Below are 22,335 nucleotides of genomic sequence, written 5' to 3' on the forward strand. Positions count from 1 at the left end.
CTGTGTGGTACCTGAATGGAAACTGATCCAGGCTCTTTTGTTTTGGACAAGAAGCTTGAGATGGACAGATTCAGGTCTACGCTGCTATTATCTGCAGTTGAGCTCCTACCAGAGTCGGAATTGTCATTTTGAGCTTTGTCTGGAAGAATCTTCTCATCTTCTGCATGCTTCTTTACTATAGGCTTCGCTTCATCTTTCTCTTTTGAGAGAGCTTCATCCCGACTTGGTAAAGCCACCTTAACATGTCTGTTTGAGTCCTCTTCTGCTTGTGTGATTGATTCCTCCACAGTAATTATTCTTTCCTCTGGAGAAGTATCAACTTTTGGTATCTCTGCAGTAGCTTCTGGATTGACTGGAACCTCAGCGGCGTCAACTTCTTTCTTGTTTTGAGAAGGCATCTCAAGCGGCTCTATTTCCTTTGCAGGCAGGATCAACAAGGCCTTGGCAGGTTCTACTTCCATCTTTTCTGCATGCTCTGTGGCTGCAGGGGTAGTGGACTCTTCCACAAAGCTAGTGACCAATACGTGGTTTGCGACAGGGATCTCATTGGGTGTTGTGACGGCCAGTCGTGGTTCACCCTTCTCAGGAACAGGTTCCAAGATGGTGGGAGAAAGTAGAATCTTTTCATCCTCAGAACTGGCAACACTCACGTCGGAGGGAGCACGTTTATGGCCCTGCAGCAAAGGTAGATGTAGCAAATCACTTATTTTTTTAACCAACTTGATCGTGTTTAATAATGCATCAATTTATGAGAAAATACATTTCAACTTTGGGCAGCACAAAATTTACAGCATATTTGTAATTGCTTCACTGCACCCTTCAGCTCATACTAAAAAAAGGAATGCAGTTTAAAGGTTTGCATACCATATTTGGTTCAATTTCTTCTTCTTCCTCTTCCTCTTTGTGCTCTTCAATCTCCTCAGTCACCTCAGCCTTGGCTTCAGCTATTATCTCTCTCAGAGGCTTGCTGTCTGTCACTCTGGAAACAAATGAATGCTGCCAAGAAACCAAGAAAAAAATTAACAAAATTAAAAGAACCACACAAATCCATCTCCTATGCAACTTTACAGTGTGTCGTACTGATATTTATTTTTCCAATAAACAGTATAGGTATTATTGTAGTTTCAGTACATATTTTACACCAGCATTGCTGTTAATACTTTGGTTTGGTTGGTTTACTTGGTTTGCTAAATTTTATGAATAGTACACCCCTCTCCATCTACAACAACTCTTGAGACAGTGGCAATAGAAAGGTGAGGTGGTGAGTTTTGCCTGAATAGATTAAAAAAATGCTATAAATTTGATATAACTCTAAAATTTGAAACAACTATAGAATAAAAACTATTAAGAGTAGAACAATACAATTTTGCATGATATCCTAAATCTGTTTGTATATTTCACATAAAATAAATCAGGAAAACCCATGACTTGAACTGGGAAGCCTTGTGCAGTTAGTATGGAATGACCCAATACTGAATGTTTGATATACAAATGACTGCCTTCATTCTTGACTTTATTCTAATCCCCCTTTGCACAGGTCTTAAACATACTATGTAACTTTTAACATAACTACAAAGTAAATTTCGTGTCACCTTGTCCTTTTACGGCTCACAAATTTGTTGTTCACAAGGATATGGAGCTTCTTCAAAATCAAACCCTTTAATGCAACTGTGATTCCGTATTTTTAAAACCCTTTAAGCCGTCTTCTCAAGCACCAGCATTATAAGTCTTTGCTGTGTCAGTGTGCATGAACGCATCCTGATTGGCTTGCATATCTCTTTAAGCATGTACAGTAGCTGTAACCAGGCAAACAATGTCAACCAATGAAAAAAGAAAAACCCTCTCTGCGTCTTATGTGCATTCATGTGCAAGGATTATTGTTTATTTTCTGTGAGCAACTTTTAATTGAGAGAAATGGAAGAGAGTTCTGAGAGTGTTCATTTGGAGGCACCTGCAAAAGTTGTGCGGCACTCCACCTGTTGTCCACATTTTTGTCTAGACAACGCTTTAGGAAATCATTGAATTCTGGAGACCTGAAAGGGTCAAGATAAAATAGACAATTGTAAGTCCGACGAAAGGTCAACTGAAACGCCAACGTTATTTACATGTTTTTCCAGTGTCTAATAAACAGATGGAAAATGAGCAGCAACAGGGGTGTCAAACTCATTTTTTTTCATGGGCCGCATTGTAGTCAGTTTCTTTCGGAGGGCCATTATGACTGTCAACCCAAATAAATGTATCAGCACCTCATATTATATACAGTATAAGCTACAAAATAAACTGATAAATAATTCATTTTCAAATCAGACTAGTAAAAACTGGTCAAATAGTTTTAAAAAAAGATATTTTTAAAAGTGAAGACAATTTGTCTTTGCGGGCCACATAAAATGATGCGGCGGGCCGTATCTGGCCCCCGGGCCTTGAGTTTGACACCATTGCCGTCTCACAACACAGGCCTAATTAACTGAGATTCCAAATGGCAGGCGCTAAATTGCATATTCACTCCAACAGAATGTGCGCACTGTTGGTGGGAATCTTGCGCACGACTAAGACTGCCATCTTTTACTATGATGCCAGCTGTTTATTCCTCAAATTTGTTTATGAATAGCTTCATTTATGTCCTTGAAAACATTTGGTAAATCTACCCCCAAGTAGGTCTCTTCATTTAAAGGTGACAAATTGAATTAACTTTTTTGTTTGTATAAAAATAGTTGGGACACTGGAGGGTCCTCCCACCTGCCAAATATGAAATTAAATTAAAAGTTGTTTTGATCTGGTTTTAAAAATTAGAATCACTGGTGTCTTTGTGGGAGCCCCGCAGAGCTTTGCAGTTTGCAGTCGTTTTTATATGTTGGGTTCAACATGTCGGCAGCCCGGGGGTGTTGGCCCCTCTTTTTAAGAAGGGGCCCCAGAGGGTGTGCTCCAATTGCAAAGGGATAACACTCCTCAGCTTCTTTGGTAATGTGGACTGGAGAGGAGACTGTCGGGAGATCACCGATTCAGGATGAACAGTGAAGATTTTGTGATAAAAATCATACAGTGTAGAACATGACTTGACATGTCAAGACAATAGAATTTGAATTGATAGAATTTCCATGAGGTTTTAATGCTGAGACCCACCAACGTGATGGCTGCATCAGAGTAGGAGGGTCCGACTTGGCAATTTTCAGAAGGACTCTCATGGGGTTCATCTCGTGATTGGGTGGCTCAATTTGCGCCAGCTCTATCAGGGTAACGCCGAGTGACCAGATATCAGCTTTGTAGTCATATGGACGGTCCTTAGATGTCTCACACATGACTACTTCAGGGGCCATCCTGCAACGGAACAAGTAGAGCATTTCTGTACCTTAAATTACTACATGCATTTGTTTTGCCAGAGCCCCCCAAAATATATACATAGATTTTTTTATTTCACACTCACCAATATGGTGTCCCAATGAAAGAGTCTCTCCTCTGCAGTGTTTTGGTGTTTCGAGCAGAAACACCAAAGTCAGCTGAAATACATGTAAAAAAAATAAAAACAGATCTTAGTGACAGGAAATCTACATTAGTTAGATAAACCAAAATGAAATCATACAACCAAAACAAAATGCCCAAATGAAAATTTATTTTCTTGGTAGAATCTGAGACTTGCTATTTCGTAAAGGCAGGATCTCACCTGACAATTATTTTATAACTTTTAGTAGTGTTACATTTGATTAATAAAATGTTAGGAATAATGGTTGCAAATATCTGGGAATCGTTTTTATTCAAGGAATGACTTTGTAATGCTTACAAAAATGACGGTAAAAGTACAATGATTCTAGAAGAGTCATGTGAACGTACAATCATCATAAAAGATGAGCATGCGTAACTTAGCACTATACAGAATGTTTGTTGTGCATTATTGTGCTATTTTCAGAATTTAAATCTCTTTCACTGAAAAAAATACCTGGAGGTTAGTGTCACATGCACATAAAACAATTTTGAATAAACCAGTTCTGTTTACATTGCTAGACAATTGAAGTATCAATTCAGAAATGTTACCTTTGCAAATTAAAAAGAATGCGTACCAGTAAGTAAAATAGAGAATTACTGACATTTTACTTGGGCAAAAGTAGGTTCCGTATTTTCCGAACTATAAATTGCAGTTTTTTTCATAGTTTGGCCGGGGGTGGGATTTATAATCTGGAGCGCCTTTGTGAAATTATTAACACATTACTTGATCCTTAACACATTACTTACTTGCTAGTAGTTTTCACTTCACGTTATTTTCACTTTAACCCGCACGAGGGCGCGCTAAGCCTGTGGAATAATTAGAACTGCAACTGACGATGAGTCTGACATCCACTCACTTCAACCATCCACTGATTTCCGGAGTCAGTGGAGTTGTTTATAAATGACACAGAGGACGATGATTTTGTTGGATTTAATGATTTGGAGTGACACGGATGGTTTGATAAAGTTGTTATTTATGTTATAAATATTTGATTTATTGTTTATATATAGTTATAGAGGCCTGTGGAATAATTGGAACTGCAACGGATGAGTCAGACGTCAGCACCGCATGTACTTCCGGAATCAGCAGCGGCGTTTTTTTTTTAAGTGACACAGAGGACGAAGATTTCGATGGATTTAATGATTTGGAATGATTGGGATGGTTTGATAAAATTTTTATTTATGTTATAGTTATTTGATATATAGTTTATATATAGTTGTATAGGCCTGTGGAATAATTGGAACCTCAACCAACGATGAGTCCGACGTCAGCGGCGCATGTACTTCCGCAGTCAGCAGCGGCGTTGTTTATAAGTGACACAGAGGATGAAGATGTCCATGGATTTAATGATTTGGAGTAACATGGATGGCTTGATAAACTTGTTATTTATGTTATAGTTATTTGAATAACTGTTAATATGTTACGTCAGGCACGGTCTCAGTTCCTCGTTTGTGTTTATGTAACGTTAGCATACCGTATGGTTAAGCCTGTTATTGCCTATTCATGTCTGTTCTTGGTGTTGAATTTTGTCAAATAAAGTTGCCCCCAAATTCCGACTTGTACTCCGGTGCGACATATATGTTTTTTCCTTCTTTATTGTGCATTTTATGGCTGGTGCGACTTGTACTCCGGAGCGATTTATAGTCCGGAAAATGTGGTAATTAATTCAAGTGGGTCTTTTGCAAGAATATTTGATATATGAAACCACGCTCCTTGATGACAGGACAAGATTTTACAGATCCTTCCTTACCCAATTTAACATCACCATCTAGAGTGAGCAGGATGTTGCCAGCTTTAAGGTCTCTGTGGATGATTTTCATGTCATGGAGGTAGACAAGGGCCTGTAGAGTCTGTCGGCACACCACCTTAATTTGTGGCTCTGTCAAGGCTCTCTCTAGTTCTGAAAAGGTAATGGACACAAAATACAGATAGAACATATATATGGATTAAATCAGGGGTCGGGAACCTATGGCTCGCGAGCCAAATATGGCTCTTTTGGCGACATTAAAAACATTATTAAAAAGAATACATTAGTACACTCAAAAAATCTTAATTAAAATACATGGATTTAATTGTATTTAATGTATTGTTTTTTTTTTTAAAATGATATGGCTCTCTTGGAGGCTCGGTGGTGCACTGGGTAGCACGTCCGCCTCACAGTTAGGAGGGTGCGGGTTCGATTCCACCTCCGGCCCTCTCTGTGTGGAGTTTGCATGTTCTCCCTGGGCCCACGTGGGTTTTCTCCGGGCACTCCGGTTTCCTCCCACATTCCAAAAACATGCTTGGTAGGCCGATTGAAGACTCCAAATTGTCCCTAGGTGTGAGTGTGAGTGCGATTGGTTGTCTGTCTCTGTGTGCCCTGCGATTGGCTGGCAACCCGTTCAGGGTGTCCCCCGCCTACTGCCCGATGACGGCTGGGATAGGCTCCAGCACGCCCGCGACCCCCGTGGGGACTAAGCGGTTCAGAAAATGGATGGATGGATGGATGGATGGATGGATATGGCTCTCACAGGCAATTATTTTTTAAAAATGGGCATTTATGGCTCTGTCCATCAAAAAGGTTCCCGACCCCTGGATTAAATAAATCATGGATGAAACATTTTAGTAAAAAAATATATAACAAGTGGACTCACCTAACATAACAGCATCTACAGCACCTCCCGCACAGAACTCGATGAGAATCTACCAACATTGGTGGAAACAAAATTTACTTATTTTATTAGTGAATCATCAATAACTGATCAACAAGCATAAACTAAACATTAAACCAATCAACAAGAAATATAAAGCTGATCATTCACGTTAACGAAACAAGAGCTCTTCCAGGAATGATTTATGGTACTGGATGTTCACTCTCATACATATGTGGAGGCAACGTGTGCATTTCACACTGTCATTAATTAACACGTAAACGATCAGGTTGTCTTATCATAAAATCTCAGCATAAACGCTATGCATAAACTCTGTGAAGTAACGAAGGACTGAGTGCTTAAAAGCCATTTTGAATCGTTCAATAGGGCTGGTGGCGTAAGAGGATTGGCCCAGTTGGGGCCACATTGTGGAAACGGTTTCACGCAGCTACGAGCTAGACCTCTTAAGATAGGCCTTAGCCCTTTTGCTGCAAATAGGATTACAGTTTCTATGCACACTGGCCCTCAAGTAGTGGGAACGTGATAAAGTGCAGATTTTGGAAGCATATTTTCTATTGATCTTAAACAAGTCTAATCTTTTTGCATGTTTTTGCATGTTTCGAAATTAAAGCTTGTCTTCGAGGACGATGCAAATCTGTTACTAGTTCGTACATAAAATGTTGGTGAAATTTTATTTTAAATCACTGCTATGAAAGGAAGTCAGACTGTGCTTTGGTTCAACCACTGAGAAAAGCTATTTTGTTTCATGTTTTCATTGAGGCACTAGTGTTATTTATAGACATTCCGTATTCAAAATCAATTGTTTAAGCACCTGTAAGAAAATACTAGCCCGAACTTTTCACTGTGGTTTATCGGCATTCCACAGTTGAGAGGGGCTTTTTAAGACTGATCCACTTATAGTAACAAAGCCCATAGAGGACTGAAAATGACTTAAGACTCAAAACAATCTTGGCTATTCAACATGCAGTTGCACACTATTGTATGTTTTTCTGTAGGCGAGCAGTTGTTTCAGTGGCTGAATTGTTATACAATGGCTCCCACAGAGCAGCGGCATTATTTATGGCCTGGGACCGCAGTTTCCTCCCAAGCATATTTGTTTGACAAATGCGAATGCACAAATAAGACTTTTTTTCCCCTTGAGGGTTCAAAGTATCCAAGGATTGAATTATTCCACACACGATGAAAGGTACTTGTAAATTGAAAAAGTGCTTGTTACATCTTTGATTTTCATCTATGAAACGCACTGTATGTACAATGAAGGATATTTTCTTAGCATTGTTTCTTATATAGGAGGTGAAGAGATAGCAACAGCATATTTTTGTTAGTTTATACAAACTTATGTATATAATTTTTATACTTTTATACTGTTTTACTTATCATGCCAATCAATGTGTACATATTCCTATTAATCTATATATTTTATCATGTGAATCTGTGTAAATACTCTTAATAATTTATACACACAGTTATTCAATCGTGTTATAACAGCCATTGATCAGACACGCTTTTTATTCATTTGGGGACACAAGCAGTCGTCACCAACGTGGTGCCCGCAGGCACCGGGTAGCCTCTAAGGATCACTTGGGTAGCCCCAGGCCTACTCTTTTGTACATGTAGCTCACCAGTGATGGGACATTACTTTTGGGGGAATGTTGTAAAAGCGACTATCAAAGAAGTGTTGCATAACTGTTTCCTAAATATTGCGAGAAGTCAGTGTCTGACTTCATAAGACCAAGTCGGGTTGTTGTGATGCGTCTAGTGTGTTGGTGGAGTGCCCAGTGTATGTCACTTCTCACTGTCAACCCTCACCGCTGGCTAGCAGTATGCGAACGGGAGAGCTGAGTGCGTAAGTCTCTCCCTGCCAGTACATAGCCTCTCTAACAGCAAGCCCTATGTAGTGCCTCCACGCGGCGACAAATGGTAACTGGGTACAACACGGACCCAGGCAAAACTACAAGGGACTCGGAGGAGGTCTGGCCCCTAGACGTGTGGCACGCAGGCCCACCGGTGTGTGGACACGCCCTGGTGCCCACAAACCAGCCCCCAACTATGGGTTAAATAGTACCACTGCCCAGTGGGCTCCTCGGGAGAGGAATGGGCTAAGGGAGTCAACCCCTACAGAAAATCAATTTCCCCTTGGGTTGGTGTCAGGAAGGGCATCCGACTGTAAAAACTTTTTGCTCCAAAAATATTCTCAGTATGGCTAGACAAACACAGAAGAGGCGGGGTACAGCCTTAAGTACCCCGTGGGCATTTTCATCAGCCTACGACAAAAAGAATGATGGAAAAGGAGGCCAAACCGCAGGTGGATATGACGGCTCTCAGCCCGATGGACTGTGGGGAGGCCTGAACCGGAATAGCGAGGGGCAGGAGGCACGTGTTAGGGTGGCTACATGGAACATCGGCAGCATGTCGCACCGATCCGGGGAGGTGGTTGAGGCTCTACACAGGAGAAGGGTGGATGTCTGCTGTGTCCAGGAGTCGAGATGGAAGGGTGGAAGTGCAAGGATGCTGGGTGCACTCGGCAGAAGGTACAAGTTCTTCTGGCAAGGCTGCAATGAAGGGACTGGTGGTGTTGGAGTACTTATCGCTGAAAAGTGGATAGATCAAGTGCTCAGCTTTAGCAGGGTAAATGAGCGGATCATCTTTGTGAAGTTGATCGTTGGGAAGCGCCTGACAAACGTAATTTCAATCTATGCCCCTCAAGTTGGCAGAAGTCAGGACGAGAAGGATGCGTTCTGGGACAAGGCCATCATGGTGCTGTCAGGGATCCCCCAGAATGAGGTCATAATTCTGGGAGGTGATCTGAATGGACACGTGGGGAGGGAGTCAGATGGCTTTGAGGGGGTACATGGGGGACAGGGGTACGGCATGCGGAACGCAGAAGGAGAGAGGATCCTAGAGTTGGGCGATACACTGGAGCTGGTGCTGTGCAACACGCTTTTCAAGAAGGACGAAGCCAAATTAGTAACATACAGTTCGGGTGGCTACAAGAGCACAATAGATTACATAATGGTCAGAAAGGAGGACCGCAACCTGGTCAGGGATGCCAAGGCAATCCCCGGAGAAGAGTGTGTGTCCCAGCATCGCCTAGTCATCGGAGACTTAACTCTGCGAATCAAGAAGGTGGGGGCTAAGAAGCATCCTCCCAAGTTGAAGGTGTGGAAGCTACATAGCGCAGGGAGTAAAAATGAGTTTAGGGAGAAGATTGAGCATATAGCAGAAGAAGTGGAGGAGACGATGAAGTCGGGTGGTGTGGATGGCAAGTGGCAGGCAATGAAGAAGGCTCTGCTTGAAGCTACAGAGGAGGTGTGCGGATGGTCAAAGGGTAAAGCAAGACAAAGAGAGACATGGTGGTGGAACGACAGCGTCGAAAGAGCGGTGAATGAGAAGAGGAGGTGCCATAAAGCATGGAAGAAATCTAAAAGGGAGGCAGACCGAGCACGGTATGTAGAAGCAAGGAGGGCGTCACAGACAGCGGTGTGGGAGGCCCAAGAGACCAAGAGGAAAGAATTTGCAAGTGAACTGGAGAGTGAGAGAGGACGAAAGAGCTTCTTCAAGATAGCAAAGCAAATGGTTAAGGAGAGGCGTGATGTGACCGGTGCAAACTGTGTAAAGGATGAGGATGGCAACATCGTGACATACAACAGAGGAGTGAAGGAAGTATGGCGAAGGTACATGGAGAAGCTGCTGAATGTGGAGAATGACTGGGATGGAGAGGTGGGATGCGACGAAGTGGAGGGTGAATGTGGCCAGATCACGCGAACGGAAGTGGGGAAAGCCATGAAAGCCATGAAGGATGGAAAGGCAGCTGGACCATCTGGAGTGGTGGCAGAGATGCTAAAGGCAGCGGGAGACGTCGGTGTGCAGTGGATGACTGACCTGTGTAACAGTGTCATCGCTGAGGGGCACATTCCGGAGGACTGGACAAGAAGCATCCTGGTGCCGCTATTCAAAGGGAAGGGGGACCCACTTGCATGCGGGTCATACAGGGCCATAAAGCTGCTGGAGCATGGAATGAAGTTGTTAGAGAGGGTGTTGGAAAGGAGGGTGAGGTCACGGGTAGAGGTGGACAAGATGCAGTATGGCTTCATGCCTGGTAAAGGTACAACAGACGCAATTTTTGTCATCCGACAGATGCAGGAGAAACACCAGGAGAAGAGGAAGAGGTTGTACTTCGCTTTTGTTGACCTGGAAAAAGCATTCGACAGGGTGCCAAGGGAGGTGGTGAGATGGGCCCTAAGGAAGTCGGGCGTGGAAGAGGGACTGGTTAAGGCTGTGATGACTCTCTACTGCAGAGCATGCACAGCTGTTAGAACAGGAGTTGGCGACAGTAATGGGTTTGAAGTAAGGGTAGGGGTGCACCAGGGATCGGTGCTCAGCCCATTATTGTTTGCTATCGTGATGGATGTGGTATCGAGGGAAGTGAGGGGTGGACTACCATGGGAGCTGCTCTAGGCGGATGACCTGGTATTGATGGCTCACAGTCGAGAAGACCTAGCTAGGAAGCTAGCAGCATGGAAGACCTGCCTGGAAGTGAAAGGAATGAAGGTGAATGCGGCAAAATCAAAGGTCATGGTCGGTGGTGCTGGCCTGGGAGTGGTACCACAGTCAGGAGCATGGCCATGTGGAGTTTGCGGGAAGGGGGTGCAAGCTAACTCTATCCGGTGCAAGGGTTGTCAGAGATGGGTACACCGGAGATGCAGCGGAGTAAAAGGCAGCCTACTAGCTGCAAGTGAGACCTTCAAATGCAAGCGGTGCAGGGGAGAAGTCGCCCAAGCAGACCCAGCTGAGCAAGAGGGGCTCATAGTAGATGGGGAGCTGTACGAGGTGGTGGACAGCTTCTGCTACCTTGGAGACATGCTTAACGCTGATGGTGGGGTGGACAAAGCAGTGACTGCAAGGGTGAGAAGCGGGTGGAAGAAATTCAGGGAACTCATGCCCTTCTTAACATCTAAGGCCCCATCCCTGAAGATGAGAGGCCAAGTGTACTCCGCCTGCGTCAGAAGTAGTATGACGTACGGAAGTGAGGCATGGGCCCTGAAAACAGAACACGAAGAAAAACTAAACAGAGCAGAAATGAGGATGATCAGATGGATGTGTGGTGTGTCAATGAGGGAGAAAAAACCCAGTGCAGAGCTGAGAAAGAAGATGGGAGTGGAGGCCATAGTGGATGTGGTGAGGAGAAGCAGACTGCGATGGTACGGACATGTAGTGAGGAAGGACGAGAACGACTGGGTGAAGAAAGTTATGTCGTATAACGTAGAGGGAACAAGACCCAGTGGCCGACCTAAAAAGACCTGGCAGACGACCGTGTCAGCCGACATGAAGGCACTCGGCATCAACCACGAGATGGCCATGGACCGTTCCCGGTGGAAGAAAGCCATATCAAGAACCCAGTCCAACCCAGCGGCGCCTGGAAAACGGACTTTAAACCGATGATGATGATGCGAGAAGTCAGTAACATGATCAGTGTCTTCACATAATTGTGTGTGACCTACAGGTATCCCTAGGAATTAATTAGTACTGCAGTCGCTCTCAGTTTTTAAAAATAGCTTGGCAAGCCCTAATTTAAGGATACTCTGTGTGGTTTTTGGTTGTAATGCAAATCAGTACATATGGCATTTGTCTCATAAGATATTAAGTAACACCATAGGGTAACAATGTAAAACACAGTCTAGGTACCAAAATAAAAAAAAGTCCAATTTTGACAGAGCTATAATAATCCTGTATGATGATTAACAGTTAAAAGCTATTTAATACGTCTTGTGAACTTTGGCCCTGAAATTTGATAAGCATACAGTAAGACAATGTGTTAAGCTATGGAAGCATTTCAATATCTTGCAATATTCAAGCTGTATAAACTGCCGTATTTGAAACAAGGTTTACAAATAAATATGTTTTGCAACATTTTGCAAACACTAACCACCTTCAGGGAAACATTACTTTGATGTATTGCTCAGCATGCAGTTACTTACCCAGAGTTTGCCCTCAAAATAGAAAGCATCAAGCAGTTTGACAATATTTTGGTGATCACATGAGGCCAAGATGTCAATCTCTACCATGTAGTCCTCCAACTCTTCTTCAGTCTTTGTGTCAATAACTTTCGCAGCAGCGAGGACACCTGTCTGTTTGTTCTGAGCCTGTAGAATGCAAATGGATGGTTATGAAAATGCATTATTTTGAGTTTGAGTAAGAGTTGCAGTGTTTATCTTTTGGTAATGATCTAGAATAGGCATCTTCAAATGATTGACTGAGTCAAGGTCTCATGTGGACCATTACAATAGTCCCTGTGTTGTGACCACCTGATCATGACCAGCAAATGAACCTGTTTGTTTAACTGAAGAGAAGGCACAGGTTGCATGGCCTATTTTGAAAGTAGAAAGGTTTACTCATAAAAGAACATTTTGAAGAGTGAAAGGACAGACCGCTTTTCTATTCTTCCAGAAGCTCAGCCCAAAAAGAGCAAAAATAAATGTTCTGCCCAGAGATTTGGGGGCACCCGATCATTTTGTCGAGAGGAGGAATGAGCAGGAATGCTGCGCCTCCAAGCTGAGTGAACAGTGGTTTTGGCAATTGCAAACATTTTAACATGGCTAAATGCTCCAAAAATTTGATTCAGCACGATATGGCTCTCATTAGACTAAATGCAATCTCATGTGGTAAAGATGTCTGTGAAGCTCCCAACCAACTTCTTGTGGAAATGTATTCCATTTGTCTTCTGCGATCAGAAAAAGTTAAATGAAGCTGCCACAGTGAGATGGAATACTGTACATCCTTACCTTGTGATCTGCCATGTTCAGTAGTACGTTCTGGAAAACTGATAAAATCCCAGAGATTTCTTTAACTAAGTATTCTATCTGTGTAAAATTTGTCATGTCCAGTGGACTATTCAAACCTCCTGTCAGTGAGCAGGACAGTAGCCAATGATGATTTTTAATTTGAACTGTAAATATAAAAATCATCAGTTGTTCATGTATTGTGCTTTCTATGGGTCTGGGATGAAGCAAGTTTGGCCACTTGTGACAAAGTCATTGTGCAATAACGAGTAGTGGATAAATGACAACATGAAATGAGATAAAAAAAAAATTGCTCAGAAACACTACTTCTAGTAACGGTGCTTCTAGCAATGGTTTGACATATATTTTCTTGATTTCCTACAAAAACCTCTGGGTGCATAACAGTGCCCTTTGCTTCTACTTATGAAATGAAGCAGACACTCGAGAACTGCTATTTGACTGGTATTCACACTAATCAAATCGGAAAACATTAATTAGAAATTCTTGTCCATCCATCCATCCATCCATCCATCCATCCATCCATCCATCCATCCATCCATCCATCCATCCATCCATCCATCCATCCATCCATTTTCTGAACCGCTTAGTCCCAGGCGTGCTGGAGCCTATCCCAGCCGTCATCGGGCAGTAGGCGGGGGACACCCTGAACCGGTTGCCAGCCAATCGCAGGGCACACGGAGACAAACAACCATTCGCACTCGCACTCACACCTAGGGACAATTTGGAGTGATCAATCGGCCTACCAAAATGGATGGATGGATGGATGGACGTCTTCTTTGTTTATTGCCACATGAAAAAAAAATCCAATTAATCACTCTACTTTTATGGACATTTTGGATTCAGTCACTAATATGCAACACACAAGTGTTTACTTTTCTAAATTGGACATGCACATTTTAGAACCACTTGATGAGCATACAAATAGAAAGTAAAAGATAGTTTTAAATATCCTTGGTTGTTTTGGTGCTATTAGCAATGCAACAAATTTATACTGATGAGATGTAGACCATCGTGTGAATGAGAAGGTCCTCTCAGACATATTTGACACAGTTCTGTCACAAAGTTGTTTGTGTGTGGCTTTTATGGAAGGTGGGTGGGTCTCAGTAAAAAAAACAAAAAACGTCTCAACTGACACTGCTCATGGCACTTGCTGCTTGTAGCCTTCTGGGTACAGTTACAGAAACGGGTCTGTATTTAAAAGAACACGAAAAGTTTGACATTACTTACCTTGAACACTTTTCCAAAGGCTCCATCTCCCAATTCACCGATAATGGTCCATATTTCCTCCGGGTTTTCATCTCGTCGGACATTCTCGTATTGTTTCTTCTTCTTCTCAGTTCCCAATTTAAATATTTTACGTAAGTTAAAGAATGACATACTGAAGCATGGAAAATGCCAAACAAATCAAAAGTTGAATCTCTTTCTATTGTGACACCATATATAAAGCAGACAAGTATTGTAAAGTCTGATGACCACCGTAGGTTTTGATAACAGTCCAAAACCTAGCTTAGCCTCTGACTCTCCACTGACCAGTCCAGAGAATTCTGTGCTCTTTTGTCCATCGTGGGTCACTTGGGTCATCCAAATGGTGTTGAGTCTCCTGGACTCGTCGCGGCATCAGAAATCTACTCGAACGATGCCATTCATTTAATGCTAAGGAGTACCAAGGGCTTGTACCTACTCCGAGCGACCAGTGGCCCTGTGGGTTCCCTTCTTCAACCAAAGTGGAAAAAGAGTAAAGCGAATTTTCTTCCAAGTAGTTCCGAGCAGTAAAAATATTAAAAACTTTTAACACCAAGTCCGGTTATATTACACGTAGAACGTAGTTCTGCATTAGCTAAAACATTCATCCTCCCTCGGTTGGGTTTGGTAATCTAGCGGATTTAGTACCAATGCGCGCCCACGCGTGCGCGCGACGTCGCGTTTCTTTCTTTTCAAGTTCTTGTTGATAGTTGGCGCGGACAATCAAGTCGTTTGTTGTCTCTATCTACAAGGACGACCAACGAAACAGGTCGTTTTGGGTCAAATTACTGTTTACGTTGTAACGGCAAATTCGGGAGAGTGGTGAGTGACATTCGTGGTCGGCATGTGGCATTGTTTCTTTTGTACTATTGTGTGTAGGTTTAACTACAAGTCCCATGCACCATCAGTGTTCATCGAAGGCGCGCTGTTTGAACCGTTTTTTAAAATGTATTTAATTATACAAATTTATACCACTTATTAAATTATTGTAATATACATTCACACTCATACGCCGTCCAGTAACAAAAAAACAACAACCTATATACACATTTTTTTAAAGTGCGTCACGTGACCAATGTTGCGGACGAAAAGCTACATAACAATCTAGCTATCTTCCTTGCTTGAGCACGGCAAAGAAAATGCTTCTTAAGCATAACCACTATCTTTTCAAAATGAGCTATCTCCATTAGGTTGGTACAATGGATGAAGATGAAGTAGAGCTACCATCCATGTTGTGGGGATTGGATCCGATCTTTTCTGCTTTCGCCAGGCTCCATATCACAGACATCCTCGACATGAAGGAATCCTGTCAAGTGTCAGGTAAACTGTTTGCATGCTCTCTGCGATCCAGGAAATTTGCTTTGGAACACTGCAGGAATCGAAGCTATGGTACTACTAATAAGTCTCTTTTCCGTCTGTCTGTCATCAGATATTTATTTCTACAAGTCACATCCGATCCACAAGATCGATGTTCTTGGGACAGTCGTTTATAAGCGGGAAAGAGAGGACTTCTTCTGTTATGGGGGTGAATTTGGAAATAATGTTTTACAGTTTTAGTGATAATGCCAAACACAATCACAATCGCTCTCTCGCTTTTTCTTTTTTTTTTTTTGAAACAGTGGACGATGGCACTGGTGTCATAAACTGCATGTGTTGGAAAAATGACCTGTTTAAAGAAGAGGTGAATTCTGGTAAATATTATTTGTGATTTTTAAATTCAATTTTTGAGTATGTACTGAAAAAGGGAAAAGCCACTGTGCATGGCGTTTATCAAGTATTGGCATGACCATGCAATGCAGCTTTAAAATGAATTAGATGAGCAGCATTTTTGGGGTGGGCGTCATTATCATTATACAATTTATCATCAATCCAAGCGCCACTGTTCTCTCACAGTGAGACAGGTTTTGTTTTGATACTGGGATTACGCACTGTTTTTTGTTCTGTTTACATGTTTTCACCACACATACCTAAATTGTCTTTGCAGATTGCTCCAGCAATCCTAAAAACGTTTAATTTAAATGGTTAACTGGTGATCAATTCAGAGTGCTGTCTGCCTCTCATTAAATGTCAGTGGAAATAATTGATTATTGCAAAATTGATGTCTAAGTAATCATTAAATACAACTGGACAGTGTTTTTTTTTTACTTTAGACATGGGGAAACCTGAGGATAGCCTTCAGGGAGGCTTTAATCTAGCTGTTGAACGGAAAAAGCTGAGACATGCCCAGCAGACCCACAGCCGCGTAGAGATTGGAGAGCTTCTGCGAGTCAGAGGACGAGTGAAGACGTCAAGACAACAAAGAGAAATTATAGCCTACATGTACTGTGAGTCAAGTGACACTTTCCGTGTTTCTTTACATTTCCTGTTTTAATCATCAATTACTTACGGTCGTAAAGACACGAGCTGTAGAAGTAAAGATGTACATTTTAGTAATGCTGTCTCATGATGGGTGGTCCATATACATACCTGACCGTCTGTTAGGCGCTCAGCCAACCTAACAATCTCCATCTTTTGGCCATTACTTTTATGCTGTGTGTATGCAGATAAAGTGAACGACCCAGTCATGGCAGTCCAGATCGAATGGATGATTGAGGTTTTACAGCTGTACAGAGAATTGTATAACAAACCACTCCATCTAAAAACCAACACTGCTAGGTAAAAATGTTGCCCCCCCACAAAAAAAAAAAAACACATTTACATATAGATGCCAAAACTTGCAGTATATGGCGTAAGATGTGCTGTTGGAGTCGTATTGCAATACCTGCTTAGTATTTGTGCTTTTTTACTTTTTAAAAAATGTAATTCTATGGTTCTAACACAGGGTGGCGCATAAGCCCCAAAAGGGTTAAATTAAAAGCTCCAGGTAAACTAATGTTTTAGAATTGAATTCACTAGAGTAAATCAACAGTTGACTACAATGAGTACAATCAAACTTTTTTCATACCACAATGACACACGTCTGAAGAGTTTTAGCCCATTCGCGCCTCAATACACGGTTTTATTTATTTATTTGAAGAGGGACAATGCACATTAATGAACATCAGTATAAAACCAAATATAGATATGCCGAATTTTATAGCTACAAAGCTAGTTTTCGTAAGTCACCAGGCAGGCCAATACATAAAGAAAATATAATATTTGTGTGTGTGTGTGTGTGCGTGTGTGTGTGTGCGTGCGTGCGTGCGTGCGTGTGTATATATATATATATATATATCTATCTATATATATATATATATATATATGAATAGTACGTAAGAAAGAGGTTCTTGTTGGAAAGACTTGAAAAGTGATATCAAGTGTTTCAGCTCCATTTTTGTCTGTCTGGTTTTCAGTGAGTCTCCCTTCAGTTCCCTCAGTAAGGCAACACATATCATCAAAGATTTATTAGAGCGGAGGTCTGTGAGCAAGTTCAGACCTTATGATATTCAGGACCTCCTGCAGCCTCTGTTCCTCAGCTGTAATGAAACAGCACATGCAGACCAGGTGCGCCTCACCATTGACTGACACTGACAAGAACATTATTAAGAAGTAATGGACTATCATGATTATATGCTGCTGTTTTAGGAGCCTGTGGCGGGTCCATCTACATACCAGCAACTAAGAATACTCCTTAAAGAGGCCTTGAAAATTTTACAGGATGAGGGCATTGTGTACCAACGGATGAAGTCCCAAGATGAAGTCTATTTTGTAGGAAACAGAAAAGATGAAGAACTCAAGGTCAGTGCAAAGGATCATTGTGGTCCTTTTTGACACTTTTTGTTTCTTGCTAGGTGACTGCACAGGATAAAGATCTTCTTATGATCGTTAAAGACATAATCAGAGAGGACTCAAAAAAAGAAAAGTGTAAGTGACCCCATTTTATGACCAACTCCTGCAGGTAGAACACTTGTGTTCTCACGACAGTTTCCTTGTTTCTTTAGATCGAGAGACGGGCTGCCACATCTTGCACATTCTGTCTTCAGTACGACAGCGCTACAGTTTGAATGTGAGCAAGCCAGTGCTTGAGCTGGTTCTCAAATCATTGGAGTGCAAGAGTGACATTGTCAGTACCAGAGATAACTACTTTACTATGTTTTAGTCTGGGGTTGGTGATTACTATGTTTCTTAATTATTTACATAAAAAATAGATTTATATAATCTGGTCGTATCTTTTATTTATTCCCAAAATTATACATATTTTAAGGATTATGCAGTATGTATTACATTGTTTTTCATGAACCTATACATTGTATTTTGTGTTTATGTCGCAATTACTGTACATTTTAAATCTCTGTAAAGTGAATTTAGTTATGTTCATCCACTGCGATTGACGTGACAGCGACTTCATCATGCACAGTTGCCAAAATGAAATAAATGAAATCTGAAATAAGTGGACTCAAAATATCTATTCAATCTATTATTATTCTCCTCATGAGGATCACAGTTGTGCTGGCGCCTATCTCAGCTGACTTGGGACAGTAGGTGGGGTACACCCTGAAGTGGTTGCCATGACACACATAGACAACACTTTACACACGTTTTTATTGAGAGGAAACTAAAATATTCAGAGAGCACCCAAACCGGTACGAGAAGAACTTGCAAACCCCACATAGGAGGCTGAAACCTGGAGTCGAACCTTCTACATCTGCGCTGTTAGGTGGACGTCGATCACCATTCCGCCCTTACTTTCAAATTAATAGATATTAAAATTGAAATGAAAACTAAATTATTAATGTATTCAATTTAGACTTCTTGGTGCTCCACGGACGTCTGCTGTTCTTCAGATTTTTTTTTTTGGGTCAAATAAACGTTCATGTGCATCTGAAGCAAAGTGTACAGGGGGGCAGCATGAAGTGGGCGCGTTCACGTTGAGAATGCTTGCATCTGATTGGTCCTCGGCGGAACATCTGTAGCCACACTTGCAGCTCCTCATGTCTCCGGCCAGAAAGCAGCTCATGACTCAGTGCCTGCGGTGTTCAGCTGAAACGATCCGACGCGGCCTTGGAAACAACTCAATGAATCAGGACAGTATTTGTGGACCACCCTTGTCTTTTTCAATACGTAACAGTCTACTGCCAAGCCTGAAAGAAAAGTTATTTTAGGACGACTCGGTTCCTGCATTGATTTACCAACCGAGCGATACGTTGTCAGCTATCCTCCTCACGAGTATTTTATTCAAAGTAGCCCCGTGGACGTATGAGAAGCACGTGCCACTCTTTTCCCAAATCCCTGCGGCAAATAGAATACGAGAAGCGTTTGACACTGGATTGACCAGCTATCTTCCAACAACTAGACTGTGACGTCCAGGTATGCGGAGGGTCTCGTGGCCACCGAGACAGACACAAAGGGACTCTCGTCAATTTCCCAAGAATTTAAGGTGATTGCCTTCTTCCGGCGTTTTTTTTTTTTTTTTTTTTTTTTTTTTGTGGCGAACCGGAGGAGCCCTGACAGCGTATGTCACCGAGGGTTTACGCACAGCGTTTTCTTGGACGGACTATTGATAAGTTTATAATTGGATTGGTGGTGATTGGGCGAATGGAACGATTGCCAAACTGGCCGACAAGGAGCTGACGTCTTTCTCCGAACTGGCTGGGAATCGGACGATGAATGCAGGGATTTATTCGGTGTGATTCGAGCTACAGCAGCTGTCTGCAAGGCGCGTTTATGTACAGCTTTTGCAGGGTCAAGATGCAGGTTCGGACTGTGCTGGACGTCAAAGTGGTGGACGTGGAGAAAAGGCGCAATCCATCGAAACATTACGTGAGTTGCCTTGCTCATCTTTGTCTGCACGATTTAATGCCCACGGTCTGCAGCTGCATCCTCACCACTCTACGCTGTTTTCCAGACATAAATCTAGCCTAGTTGTTCTGATAAAACCTTAAATAAGGTGGGAATCATTTCATCACAGACGATTCAGGGTCGTCTCTCATAACCATGTCCGATCAAATGGCAGCACACGTTGCGATAATCTGCTAAGAATAGCATTATTGCATATTGATTAAAATGGATTGAGGAGATATTTGCACCATGCTGGAAGTCAAAAATGCATCTGTCGGGCTGGTTATTGTAGCTGTAATTTTGAAAGTGCTCATCAAATGTGAAAGTATAGTATAGTTTTTCATTACAACATTTTTATTGCAAAGCAGAGCAAACCTGATGTTTCAAATTTAATTCATTTGTTCAAAACAGGTTAACTATATCTTCAATGGAAACATACTTAGATTGCTGTTTTAAGTTACAATGTACAAAGTAGAAATAATCTGCATTTACTTACTCTTTGTCTTTCTTAAATTCCTTTAGTCTAGCCACTTTCTCCAACCTTGTTTTGATTTGATTTGTTAAATAAGATAATCAATGCCACCTTATTTACCATTGCTTTAATTTCCATTTCGCTGGCCTTGTACTGCCAAAGAGAACACGCAGGTTGTTTACTTGCAGTTAACAAGCTATTTTCACTCTGACAGTATATTTTATGCTGTTACACAATCAGAAACAACTGGTAGAAAAGCTCAAACAAAGCATATAATGACTTTACATAAAATGTCCTATCCGTGTAAAAATAATCATCTGACAATAACTGTATTGTGAAGCACCTCGATATATAAAAACATGCAATAAGAAGGATTGGTCAAAGAACCCATGAGCCATCATGGAAATAATAAATGATAAATGATCAATACTGGCTATTTGGAATTGGTGTGATATTGATATTCGCATTAGTATAGATTCTTTTGATGCTATCAATCTTTACAGCCCTAACACAGGTGTATTTAGGGGCCCAAGGCAAACCTTGTCATTGGGCTCACCACAAATTGTCAAGATTCTGAATATTAATGCTAATCATTAACTAAAATGTGTGAATTTGAGGCAAGTCTCATATTTCCTTAGAGAGATAAAGTTCTTTAAATCATGGAGAAATCATATCCAACTACCCAATGATTTTTATGTAATTGATAACGTTAATCAATTCGATATAGGTCAATATTTTCATTTTTTTTTTTTTTTACTATAATATTACATCTTTGTGATAAAGAGTCACTCTTAACCACATCTTACTTGGCTGACATTGACCACAGTGCTACCGCGACTAGCAAGACCCTCACCTCAGGCTCTTGCTGTTCTCATCCACTTTCAGTGTCACAGTTAAAAAGGTTAAAATCTTTGGTAGTTTTGATAAATGCAGTTTGCATTTTCAACATCGCTTATCCTGTTCAGGGTTGCGGAGGATGCTGGAGCTATCCCAGCTGACATAGGGCGAAAGGCAGACTAGACCCTGAACTGGTCGCTAGGCAGTCGCAGGGCATGCGGAGACAAACAACCAGTCACTGCCACACGCACACCGCCACTGAGTGAAAATTTATCCCACGCTGTCCACACACTGTCAGCGACTTTATAACATAACATCATTTCTGAAAGTCATGGGACTGACAAAACAGTTATGCAAAGTTTCATTCCATTTTTTTTTAAAATCATTTTTACATATCGGTCATGTGCATCGTTCACAAATACTCAGATACTACAGTACACCTTTAGTTAAGTTATGTAGAGTTATAAAATTAGTTGTTTTATGCATCATTTGTTATTCATTTAGATTACATGTTTCTTTCACTTGTCTTGAACATGCTGGAAACATTACATCAGATTTAAGGCAATGTTATCCTTATTTATCTTATATAAATACCTTCCTTGCTTGAAGCAAGTCTTCTTACTTTACCTTACTTTATCCTACCACTTGAAGATTTTTAAAAATATACACAGTATGAAATGAGAATGACACTCAATATCAGGGTTATTCCACAGCTGCCCTAATATAATAGCTTTGTTAATTTACCACAAACATGTGTGTAATCTTTAATCAAACAGTATCGAGTGTTAGAGCTTTAACCGCAATTACTATATTTTCCACACTAAATAATCATGTTATTGTTATTCACAGTTTATACAAGTGACTGTTTTGACAAACCTGAAACAATGGAATCATCTTATTTCTTGATTAAAATGCCATTTCGTTACTTGCATTGATGAAAAATAATAGTTTATTACTATTTGTATAATACTATTGTTTTAGTGGTTGAATATTTAATTTTACACTTTGAATTTGGTTACACTATATGTTCGTGGCCGCATGGTGATGCACTGGTTAGCACGTCCACCCCACAGTTCAGAAGTTGCGATTTTGCGATCC

At 41.4% G+C, this 22,335-nt stretch overlaps 3 protein-coding genes across 6 annotated transcripts in view; 2 read left to right on the forward strand and 1 right to left on the reverse strand.

Moving 5' to 3' along the window:
* The window catches only part of LOC125969076 (STE20-like serine/threonine-protein kinase), a 45,242-nt gene extending 30,400 nt beyond the window's left edge, over positions 1-14,842 (reverse strand). Inside the window, exons 1-9 of the mRNA XM_049720771.2 lie at positions 14,157-14,842; positions 12,108-12,272; positions 6,112-6,160; positions 5,229-5,378; positions 3,422-3,494; positions 3,121-3,315; positions 1,952-2,033; positions 865-996; positions 12-674 (exon numbers count right to left, since the gene is read on the reverse strand). Coding sequence (XP_049576728.2) covers positions 12-674; positions 865-996; positions 1,952-2,033; positions 3,121-3,315; positions 3,422-3,494; positions 5,229-5,378; positions 6,112-6,160; positions 12,108-12,272; positions 14,157-14,306 — 1,659 coding nt within the window. The 5' untranslated portion in view covers positions 14,307-14,842. The remainder of the gene's footprint in view (positions 1-11; positions 675-864; positions 997-1,951; positions 2,034-3,120; positions 3,316-3,421; positions 3,495-5,228; positions 5,379-6,111; positions 6,161-12,107; positions 12,273-14,156) is intronic.
* Positions 14,843-14,861: 19 nt separating this feature from the next.
* Positions 14,862-18,540, forward strand: stn1 (STN1 subunit of CST complex). 3 transcript variants are annotated; one of them, XM_049720784.2, is made up of 10 exons: positions 14,862-14,993; positions 15,362-15,491; positions 15,601-15,696; positions 15,791-15,862; positions 16,322-16,495; positions 16,715-16,826; positions 17,504-17,654; positions 17,736-17,888; positions 17,942-18,014; positions 18,092-18,540. In XM_049720784.2, the coding sequence occupies exons 2-10, from the start codon at positions 15,371-15,373 to the stop codon at positions 18,247-18,249; spliced, it is 1,110 nt and encodes a 369-aa protein (XP_049576741.1). In that variant the 5' UTR covers positions 14,862-14,993; positions 15,362-15,370; the 3' UTR covers positions 18,250-18,540. The 3 variants fall into 3 exon arrangements, with proteins under 3 accessions (XP_049576741.1, XP_049576743.1, XP_049576742.1); XM_049720785.2 differs by lacking the exon at positions 14,862-14,993 and having other exon boundaries at positions 15,225-15,491; positions 17,736-17,858; XM_049720786.2 differs by lacking the exons at positions 15,601-15,696; positions 15,791-15,862.
* A 520-nt stretch (positions 18,541-19,060) lies between these two features.
* The window catches only part of sh3pxd2aa (SH3 and PX domains 2Aa), a 108,881-nt gene continuing 105,606 nt past the window's right edge, over positions 19,061-22,335 (forward strand). Inside the window, exons 1-2 of one of the 2 annotated variants that reach the window (XM_049720764.2) lie at positions 19,061-19,527; positions 19,823-19,910. In XM_049720764.2, coding sequence (XP_049576721.1) covers positions 19,460-19,527; positions 19,823-19,910 — 156 coding nt within the window. In that variant the 5' untranslated portion in view covers positions 19,061-19,459. The remainder of the gene's footprint in view (positions 19,528-19,822; positions 19,911-22,335) is intronic. The other variant, XM_049720765.2, reaches the window with a different exon arrangement.

The sequence above is a fragment of the Syngnathus scovelli genome, chromosome 5 (assembly GCF_024217435.2).
Source record: "Syngnathus scovelli strain Florida chromosome 5, RoL_Ssco_1.2, whole genome shotgun sequence".
NCBI lineage: Eukaryota > Metazoa > Chordata > Actinopteri > Syngnathiformes > Syngnathidae > Syngnathus > Syngnathus scovelli.

Bases quoted from the DNA above. Each gene is read 5' to 3' on its own strand.
- stn1 (XM_049720784.2), top strand. From the start codon at position 15,371: ATGGATGAAGATGAAGTAGAGCTACCATCCATGTTGTGGGGATTGGAT. The intron at 16,496-16,714 runs GTGAGTCAAGTG...GTGTGTATGCAG, and splicing joins AATTATAGCCTACATGTACT to ATAAAGTGAACGACCCAGTC. The intron at 17,889-17,941 runs GTCAGTGCAAAG...GTTTCTTGCTAG, and splicing joins GAAAAGATGAAGAACTCAAG to GTGACTGCACAGGATAAAGA.